At 35.0% G+C, this 10687-nt stretch overlaps 2 protein-coding genes and 1 pseudogene across 2 annotated transcripts; 2 read left to right on the forward strand and 1 right to left on the reverse strand.

Moving 5' to 3' along the window:
• Positions 1–314: 314 nt before the first annotated feature.
• LOC115994470 lies at positions 315–1089 on the forward strand (annotated as a pseudogene).
• Positions 1090–2987: 1898 nt separating this feature from the next.
• LOC115994467 (protein POLLENLESS 3-LIKE 2) lies at positions 2988–5143 on the forward strand. Its single transcript, XM_031118638.1, has 4 exons — positions 2988–3281; positions 3389–3601; positions 3745–3900; positions 3992–5143. The coding sequence occupies exons 1-4, from the start codon at positions 3114–3116 to the stop codon at positions 4904–4906; spliced, it is 1452 nt and encodes a 483-aa protein (XP_030974498.1). The 5' UTR covers positions 2988–3113; the 3' UTR covers positions 4907–5143.
• A 98-nt stretch (positions 5144–5241) lies between these two features.
• LOC115994468 (L-ascorbate peroxidase 3-like) lies at positions 5242–10278 on the reverse strand. Its single transcript, XM_031118639.1, has 9 exons — positions 10071–10278; positions 9627–9751; positions 9416–9465; positions 7442–7507; positions 7325–7373; positions 6103–6185; positions 5930–6012; positions 5696–5798; positions 5242–5553 (listed from the first exon to the last, which is right to left on the reverse strand). Exons 1-9 carry the CDS (start codon positions 10181–10183, stop codon positions 5359–5361), a joined length of 867 nt encoding a protein of 288 aa, XP_030974499.1. The 5' UTR covers positions 10184–10278; the 3' UTR covers positions 5242–5358.
• Between the last annotated feature and the right edge of the window lie 409 nt (positions 10279–10687).

A 10687-nucleotide genomic window follows, 5' to 3' on the forward strand; every position in this document is an offset into this window, starting at 1 on the left:
GTGTTCAACTTTAGACATAAAGTCTACTTTTTTCCTACACATTATTTTAAATATTAAATTTATAATATGGTATAGTCTCTTAGGAATATCTAAGAAATATGCAGTTTCAAGTTCATGTATCTATATTAGTAAACGAAACTCAATCAATAGTTCGAAACTACTCCTACAATAAGAAAAATTATAAATATAATAATCTCTTTTTAAGAGAATGAAAATTTTGAATAATATATTTGAAACTCAAATAGTTTAGTTGTATAGGAAAAAAAAAATTAGGAAAATATAATGCACAATAACATAATTTATCAAAATAGGCAATGGCACCAAAGCCGGGAACTCTACGTCATGCCATGATCCAGAAGAAGCCCTTGTGGATCATATTTGCACACAGCATGGTGATCAAGTTGTCCCAGGAGTTGATTGTGAACTCACACAAGACCATTGATGCACGGGGGCTAATGTTCACATTGCCTATGGTGCTGGAATTACCATTCAGTTTGTTAAGAACGTGATCATCCATGGGCTTCACATACATGATATTGTTTCGGCACCAGGTGGCACAGTTAGGGACTCTGTGGACCATGTGGGGTTTAGGACAGCGAGTGATGGAGATGGAATTTCTATCTTTGGATCCACAAATATTTGGCTTGATCGTCTTTCTATGTCCAATTGCCAAGATGGTCTTATTGATGCCATTCAAGGATCCACTGCCATCACCATTTCAAACTCCCACTTCACCCATCACAATGATGTAAGTTTATCTATATTTTATGGTTAAGATTAAATATTATAAATATAAGTGTATCAAATGTTACGCCATTTAAGATAATTTTTCAATGATGTGACAATTTGTACATTATTAAGTTTACTAAATAAAATTTAAACTGTAAAATGGATATACCATGATGAGTTATTATGATGGTGCAGGTAATGTTGTTTGGTGCAAGTGACACCTTTGCAGGTGATAAAAAAATGCAAGTCACAGTGGCGTTCAATCATTTTGGAAGGGGATTGGTGCAGAGAATGCCAAGGTGCAGATGGGGTTTCTTCCATGTTGTTAACAATGACTACACTCACTGGCTTATGTATTAATTGACTTTTCAATAGGACCATATTTTCTAAGAGAACCATATTTTCCAATATCCAAAAATTGAATGGGATGGGGTCTAGTGGTTTTGGGTGATGCACAAGATACGTTGAGTGTGTGGTCCAAGGTTTGATTCCGAATATGGACTCACTTGGTTTGCTTCTCTCAACAACTCAAAATTCACTAGTATACCTCGTGAGACTGGGAAGTTATGGCTCACCATGTTCCTCGTGTACCCCAGTAGGGCCCCGAACCTAGCAAGTAGGGTGCTACTATAATCACGCCTAAGTAGGATTGCCACATTGGTACACCCCCCCCCCCCCTCCACCCTTTTTTGTTCATCAAAAAAAAATCCCAAAATTGAATAAAAGAATAACAACATGGGAAGAAAGTAATATCAAGTTAATACCATAAATATACACACATGTAATATTTTAATATTTTAAATTAATAATATACTCTTCTTAAATGAAGAAAAAAATATTGGTTTAAAAATAATAATAAATGAAGAGAAATATTAACTATATAACAAGACACTATATATATATATATATATATATATATATTCTTTTTTCCTTTTTTTTTTAGAAAGATATAACAAGACACTACATTCTTCTTCCTCTCTTTTTTCTTTTTTGAAATTTCAAAACTACATTAATTCATACAATAAGTGAATATTCTTGTATCAAACATACAATAATCAAATGAGTTTAGCTCTTCTCAAAAATAAATAAATAAATAAAATTTTACAGCTCCAATGTATTTGAGAAAGTTTTTGATGCATACTTGTATGCAACAATTGCTGCATAATGGGTTATGTGGCAGCAAAAAAAAAAAAAAAAAGTAACATAACCAAGGTTCATGTGCAATGTATATGATCAGATGGACCTTTAGGCACTTGTCACTTTCTTTTTGCTACCACATAACCCATTATGCAGCAATTGCTATATACTTGTATGTAGCAAAACATTTCTCTTAGTATTTCCTATATTTCAACACTTCTCTATACATCGGTATTTAGTATTTTACTATATTTCACTACTTCTCATATATTTCTAGTGAGGGAAAATTACATTTATCTTATAGTTTAGGGGTGTAACAAATTAAACCTTATAACTTCAAATGTAGTAAATTAAATCTTGAGGTTTTTAAAAAATCACAAATTGTTCCTCAATAGTTTCAAAAAGTAAAAAATTAAACCATAAATTTTCAAAAAGTTACAAATTAAACCTAAACCAATTTAAGTAGAATGACATTATTTTGGGGTTTAATTGGTTCACTTTTGACTTCTTAGGCTTATTTTATTACTTTTGAAACAGTAGGGTTTAATTTGCTATTTTTTTTATTTAAATTTCACTGGACTAATTTTTACACTCCTAAACTATAGGGTTTAAATGAAATTTTCCTTCTCTAAAAAATATAAATAAAATAAAACTTTCCTTTCATTTAATGAATAATTTACTTTTTCCACAAGTTTTTGAAGTCACAGATTCTAATATTAAAGTAATTATCCATTACTCACAATATGTGAAAGTAATTGTGTTTGTAGCAAAGTTGCTGTTTAATATGACGTAAAAGAAAAAGTCTTCTAAAAAGGATAGAGTAGCCTAGGGGTATTAGTGAATGGAACATTTTTTTTTTGAAAGCAGTGAATGGAACATTACTAGATATGATACTTTTCTTTTCTTTTTTTTTGATAAGATATGATACTTATTAGAAGAATAAATAAAAAAATTGGGCAAATATGAAATTACAGTAAGCTTGAGGACTACCGTTGCAGATACGCAAATTTCAATTTAAATCTGCCCTTAACATATAGAAAACACCCAACGGCTAGTTCGTAGAACGGTAACCCCAACGGTCAAAAATTCAAAATACATCTCATAATACCCCTCTAAATCTCAGCGTTCCCTTCACTCTCTCCCCTCATCTCTCTCTCTCTCTCTCTCTCTCTCTCTCTCTCTCAGAGACTTCCGCTTCTATCTTCCTTCTCTGGGAGATCACTGCCACTGAAAAAAATCACCCAAAGATGTTGCAAGATATGTGGAACGCTCCCCCAGGTTTCAGACCCACCAAGTCCGCTCCTTCCTCACCAGCCAAGCCTCTTGGGGTTTCAAGAACTCGATCTGAGTCCTTCCACGTTACTCACAAGGTCCCAATTGGCGACAGTCCTTATGTCAGAGCCAAGAACGTTCAGGCAAGCTTTCTGGGTTTTTTTTTAATTGGTTCAAAATGGTGTTTTCTTTCTTTGTTTTATGTTCTGATTAAATGGGTCTTTTTCTTTTTTCTTTTTTGCTTGAACAGTTGGTGGATAAGGATCCGGAAAAAGCGATTCCACTGTTTTGGTCAGCCATTAATGCTGGGGATAGGGTGGATAGTGCTCTGAAAGATATGGCTATTGTGATGAAGCAACAAAATCGGGCTGAAGAAGCCATTGAAGCTATCAAGTCACTGAGACATCGGTGTTCAGATCAAGCCCAAGAGTCTCTTGACAATATTCTTTTGGATCTTTACAAGGTAATTCGCTGATGTACATTTATAGTTTGTGCATTATTTCTGGTACTTTAGGATACTCAAGATTACTAACTGGTGGTACTTTAGGATCTTGCTGACAACTCAAGATTACTAGTATTGATTCTTTTTTGCCTTTGTTTCTACAGAGATGTGGGAGGTTGGATGACCAAATATCACTCCTCAAGCACAAGCTGTTCTTGATTCAACAAGGGCTGGCTTTCAATGGGAAACGCACCAAGACTGCCAGATCTCAAGGAAAGAAATTTCAGGTCTCGGTGGAACAAGAAGCAACTAGGTTATTGGTAAGAATGCATATGCCTCTACTAGTTTAGTTAATTGTTGTTTAAAGACTTATAATGGGCACATGAAATTGAGGGCCAATTCTTGTAATAGGGGAACTTGGGATGGGCACTGATGCAGCAGAACAACTACATTGAAGCAGAAGATGCCTATCGGAGGGCTCTTTCAATTGCTCCAGATAATAACAAGATGTGCAATCTTGGAATCTGTTTGATGAAGCAGGGGAGGATTTCCGAAGCCAAAGAAAATTTGCGGCGTGTGAAACCTGCAGTGGCAGATGGACCAAGAGGGACAGATTCACATCTCAAGGCCTATGAAAGGGCACAGCAGATGCTCAAGGACCTTGAGTCTGAAATGATGAACAAGGGAGGGGACCGGGTCGAACAGAGTAGACTCTTCGACGCCTTCCTTGGATCTTCATCGATTTGGCAGCCTCAGCCTTGCAAGGATCATCATACTAGCTTGCCTTCAATCAAATCCCAGGATGATTTTGCTGATGAGAATATCAATTCCAACGTAATGTTGGCAAACCAAGTGGTATTACCCCAGCAGAAAAGTATCAAACAAGTTGCTCCTAACTTCAATTCACTAAATGTTGCTGCACCACCATTCTATTCAACAAAATTTAAGGAGCCCATCGCAGAAGACCCAGTTGGGAATCAATTTCCTGAGGGCCTAAAGAGATCAAGGTCTGGAAATGCTGCCAATTTGATCAGAGTGAACGACATTGGGGAGATTAAGAAGCCGCTTATGGAATCAAGACAGCCCGAAAATAAGACCCGAAAGCTATCCGTTTCCCCTGAAGAAAAAGGGGACAAGTTGACAGAGTTGTTGCCTGACAACAAGGATTTTGAAGAAGCTATCATGGCTGCGGTTTTGGGCACGGATGAGGCAGGCAAGACAGTTGGTACTAGCAACACGGCCGGGATATTTCAGAGGAAGATTGAGAAGAGGCTTAAGGTTTTTCAAGACATTACACTCTCTTTGAGTCCAAGAGTCTTGAATTAATTTTAATTTATTAAGTTATATAGCAATTTTTTAGGTGGGAGATGCACTTGTTCTCCTTTTGACTTCAGTTCCTGTAGATGGCTACACATAATAGTAGCAATTCTACAGGTAGAAGCAGTAATAGTAATGTATGGTAGATTATTTAGTGTTGGTCTACTCAGCAGAAGTTTATTCCTATTCCTGTAAGCCCCTTCAACGAGGGGTTTAACACAATAATAATAACTTTATTATTTCTTATTTATATCGCCGATCTTATTTACAAACTTCCGGAGAAAGGGGGCAACATTTAAGACAATCTGTAGAAGAAGATGACTAAAATATGGTTTTCATTTTCAAATTAAACATATAAATATTATTATATCCGAATATTCTTCTTTTTGAATAACAAATCGACTGCTGATTGGGTTGAAATGTGACTTATTACTTGAATATACTGATTTTGTGTAGAAATTCTATTCAAGTTGAGTCTTGTTCACTTGACTTTTTCTGTAAATATCGAAAAGGTAACTGAATAACACCACAACTGCAGCAAGTGCAACTACAATTCTAGCACTGCTCTTAGCAGCTCCCAAGGAAGGTGGATTGAAGCCCAGCTCGGAAAGCTTCTTATGTGATACCGCATAATCTGTGAAGAAAGCATCCTCATCCTGCCAATCATAACGATAAATTCCCCTTGGTCACAAACTTGATTTTTTTTTTTTTTTTTTCGCCATAATAAAATCAAAACAACTGATAGATGGCTAGTAATGTGAGCATTTTGATATGAATAAATATATGTCACACTGCTACCTCTGCATATAGCTCAACATAGCGGCGGAACTCAGGATCCTCAACTAAAACCTTGTCTGTGGGAAGTTTCAATAATCTCTTTGAATCCCCTTTTAGTAGCTCCCTGATTCATCAATCATAACATATATATCAAATAAAATTTCAACTTGCCTACTATATTTCTTGTAATAATTGAAATTGAATATAGTAACCAAGTTTTTATCTACCAATATAAAGTTTTTATTGATTTCTTACACAAAGTATGAGTTATCAAACTTCAAAGGATCATTTGTCCAAGGTAGACTTTCAAATCCTGATCTCTCCTTATGTGCCTTTCCCTAAAGAACCAAAAAGAAGGATAAATTATATTTATGTTTCAACCATGGTGAAGAACTTTTTCCATATTTTGAATATTTGGAGAAAGTTACCAATGTGTGGCCTCCAGATAATGCCACGATGTCCTTGTCAGAAAGACCCATGCGATAAAAGACGTCCCTCAAATGCTTTGCACCTACAATGAAAAATAATAAGCAGAGAATCTAATTTGTTTAACATCTGTTAAATGTGTGCATATGATTGCATGTTCTGTCACAATGAAGTAGATTGTGCATTCAATTTCTCTAACAATAATACAATATGCATATAGCCAAGCTTAGAACAAAATAACCAAGTTTTATAATATAAAAAAATCTCAGGTAACCAAAAATGACAAGAGAGTGTCCAATAAAAAAAGCCAACAAATCCAACCCCTGTTGTCTTACAAGTCCAAATTGACGAATCTTGTGGTTTGAACTTGGAGGCCCAATTCTAGCCCAATTATCCAAAGCTAGTGCTATTAGTCAAAGCCATTAGGGCTGGTCCTAATGCACTTATTTAGTCAATCTTGAAATCTACAATTTGTGAGAAATACCATATCATTATTTTCTTCTATTTGTTTCCTATGTACTGGGAATCATATAGTTATTTAATTTTCCCATACTAAGAGGGCTGTTCTAAACACCATATATCCTAGTTGGCTAGAATGAATAAATCAGAGAGTGATTATTCTGAAAATTACTTGTGTTAGTACTTTGTATCTCATTGGGTGCATTCCATATTTCCATTGAGTGGTGAGTGTGTTCGGTGGCTTCAGCCCTATACGGTTATACCCTCGGTAATTTCCTTTGGGTGGTGATCTTTTGGTATCCCATTGGATTTTCCCTAGGTGGTGAGCTTGTTATACTTGTGTGTGAGGTCCTGTTTCTTGTTTTTCTTCAATTCCAATTTTCTTGGTATTAAAAATACATGTTTTCAAATGGATTATAAACTAATCAAAGTATCAAGTGCATGAGAGGAAAGCATGGCCAAATGAGGATGATGGCAAATTTGAGTAACAAAATGCCATTATAACATGCAATAATGGTACACCAGCATGTATTAAATCTTTTGTCTTCTTTCTAAGATCCTTCAAACTGTTGAGCTTGGGGTAGCAACACATCCTGCTAAACCACCAAGGCAACTAAGAAGGCTGGTATATTTACTCTAACAACCATAGAAGAACAGAGTTAAACCTTATTCTTCATTCCTTAATCTGAAACAAAGAGACTGAAGAAACTAATGTTTCACAAAATGGCCCCATTACAAATTAAAGCAATTTCATTAATGGCATACCTTGTTTTGCATCTGGAAGGCGCCCTTCTTCAGGAGATTCCATCGAATCCTGCTTGGGATAAAGAAAGTTACTAAAGACTATTAGTTAGGTGTTAAAAACTTCTACCACAAACTTACCTTTCTGCCTGGAACAAAGTCGATAGAAGGACCTCCAGTGACCTCAACTGCAACAACACCAGCAAGCTAAAAAAAAAAATTGAAGATGAGTCAATCATTATTAATATATTAAGATACCAGCTTGATTAATATTAACAAAGGTTGATGATCCCAAGTTGATTCAAATATTAGCCAATATATTCTTAATGTAAACATTTATTAATTTCTTATCTAGCATATGTCCTCATCCATGATAAGAAAAATATCAGGTTGAGAGGATGTGAGAGAAGAGAAAAAAAAAATGTATGAACAATGCCAACTTTTTCGTAAATTAGATATACTTCTGCCTTTTTTTTTTCATACAGAAGCAACAATACATCAACATCTTGAGGATGTGAATGAAAAGCATAAAAGTGTATCTAAACAATGCCGATGTACTTCCTTTTTCTTTTTTTCTTTTTTTTGTCATGGTAACAATGATATACATTTGATATGACCAGCACCATCATTCATTTTGGTGTATGACTGGTGGACATGCTCTGCCTGTGTTTTAAAAGACTAAAAAAATAATAATTATCCAAATCATGGGAGAAGGTTCTCGAAGGAAAGAGATGCAGATAAACATAATTTCACAATTACCAAAAGCACGGGATCCTCTATCAAATTGATACATGAAAAAAGAAGCCCTTTACAGTTTATACCGTACCTAAGTGTGTTATATTTTTTAGAGTATTTTTAACACCCTGCTGCTTGGCACAAATATCTACACTAAATACATTATTTAATAATGACAAAGGTTGTCTGTGATTATATGTTACATGCCAAGACATAATAAATCTGAAGGTATTTTGAATTGAAAATAATTCGGGATTGGAATAGAGCTCTTGTGATGATATATATGTGGTTGCTCTTGTTCAAGGTGGCTCTTTATAGGTAGCCTGGGTTCAGGCTTACCAATGATAGTCCCTGGTGTTTTGGTGAAAAATTTTGCAACTTCGACCTCTATGTAGACCTCCTACTAAGCATTTATGAGGCATATACATGGGCAAAGTTCAATCTATATGAGCCATATGGAAGGGCCTCTTTATGATTCATTTTCTGCAAAGTTGTCTGGTGTAATTAGAAATGGGGATTGGTGTTGGCCTGCTTCTAGATCTGAAACTCTTGTTAGAATTAAAGCTGGTCGGAGTGGTATGGAATTGGCTACTGATGATAAGTAATTTGGTTGCCTACTGCAGATCATAATTTTGATTGTGCTTCAGTATGGGACTAAATTAGAAGGAAGTTTCCAGAGGCTGAATGGTGGGGATCATTTAGTTCTCCAAACATGTCCCAAAACATGTTTTTATATTCTGGCTTGCCACTCAACCAGAGACAGACTTTTTAATTGAGAGTTTGAGAGTATAAAGGTGATCTTTTACGCACTTTCTGTAGAACAAAATATGGAGTCCAGGGACCACCTATTTTTTTAATGTTCTTTCACTCAAGAGTATCTGGAAAGTTAAGGTTTAAGTTCAAAAATTATAGAAGAATGGGCAAGTGGGCTTTTAAGCATCTAAAAGGCAAAAACTTGAGGAGTCTGATCTGCAGAATTGCTTGGCAGGCAGTACAGAATTCATGGGGACAGAGTTAAATCTAGATTAGATCTCTTAAAAGCCATAGCTTATAATATGAGAGGGCAACTAGCTTGCTCAAGGAAAGTGAAGAACTCTATTTTAAATAAAGACCTATGCAGCTCATGTTGTTTATTTTTTATTCTGTATAGCTTGCTCAATTAAGCTTGTTTTTATAGGTGTCATTTTGGTTTTTTAGACTCTTCTGGACAGGTTTCTTTCTGTTTTGTCCTTAGACCTTGTACAGCTACTGCTGCTTGTTTTGTTTGTTGGTTGGTTTATCAAATACTCTATCAAAAAAAAAACAAAACAAAAAACAAAATTTAAAAAGAATAAAATAAAATATTGAATACAACTATTGTTCCTGGAAGAAAATAATCACCTGGTATAAGTCAGCATACGTGATTTTAGGATGTTTAGCCTTCACTTCCTCTGAATCAAAAACAAAAGCAGGAGCAGAACAGTTAGATGAAAATGAATGCTAATTGGCTTCCAAGATCACTCACTGAGTGGTGAAATTGAATGGAGCTCTTACAAAAATTCATACTATCTACAACCAGTTCTCTAAAAACCATAAAGAAGCAAAAGCTCACCACAAAATTTAACAGCATTTTCCAAACCAGCATTTGCAGTGTGTTTCAACTCCTCCAGATTCCGGATTGAGCCATTAGGACCTCCAGTCTTCGTTTTGGCATCATAGGTTCCAGCACTATGCCAACTGTCAATGATAATGTTATGCAGCATTATTGAAAATTTGCAATTAATTTCAATAGCAGTTTCTCGTGTTTGTAACGGAGACATTAATAAGTGTTCAAATCCACCCTCTCCATCTATCGAATTATCAAAAAAATAATAATAATAATGAGTGATCTATAAGTCGGTACACTGTATCACAAAATGATTCAGTCCATTTCAATATTGAATGCATGTATAAGCTGATTCAGCTAATGGTTGCAAATATAACACATCAGTTTCTTATAGTTCTCTGTTTGGACAATCAAACATATGTGAGAAGAGGAAAAGATAAGTGCAAATACGCTAGGCGGAGCATGATAGGAGCGCAGCCCTTGCTGGAGATGAGAGCACGAAGGTCTCGAAGTGCCTTTTCGATTTCCTTGAGGTACTCTTTGTCTACCACTGGTGTTGCCATGAAATGAGACCGAGTTTGTTAGCACAGATTGCACTTTCTCAACAAACAAAAACAAAGAAGGCGCATAATAAAAACAATAATCGAATTTGAAAGTTTATATAAAGGATTTTTTTCTTTTTCTTTTTTTTTTAAACGAAAGGAATGATTGAGTTTGAAGGGAAGGTTAGACTGGTTTTGGCAGAGAAGAAGGAAAGTATTGGTATTTTGCTCTCCTTGGAGGGAAAACAAAACTTTACCATCAAAGTATATACTTTTGAAGAAAAACATTGAAAAGAAAAATTGCTGTCAGAGACTCAAAGTATATACTTTGAAAAAATACATTTAAAAATGGAGTAGTGTATGAGGCAGGTTCAAATTTGATCTTACAACTGAAATTAATTTTTACAAAAAATTATTGGTGGTAAGTTTTTATTGGTTAAAATTTAAACCCAAAACTGAAATTTTTTTTTTTTTTATGTAACGAGAAATACTATGTCCACAATATTTTTACAACACTTTCACAAT

This window comes from Quercus lobata, chromosome 6 (genome assembly GCF_001633185.2).
Source record: "Quercus lobata isolate SW786 chromosome 6, ValleyOak3.0 Primary Assembly, whole genome shotgun sequence".
Classification (NCBI taxonomy): domain Eukaryota; kingdom Viridiplantae; phylum Streptophyta; class Magnoliopsida; order Fagales; family Fagaceae; genus Quercus; species Quercus lobata.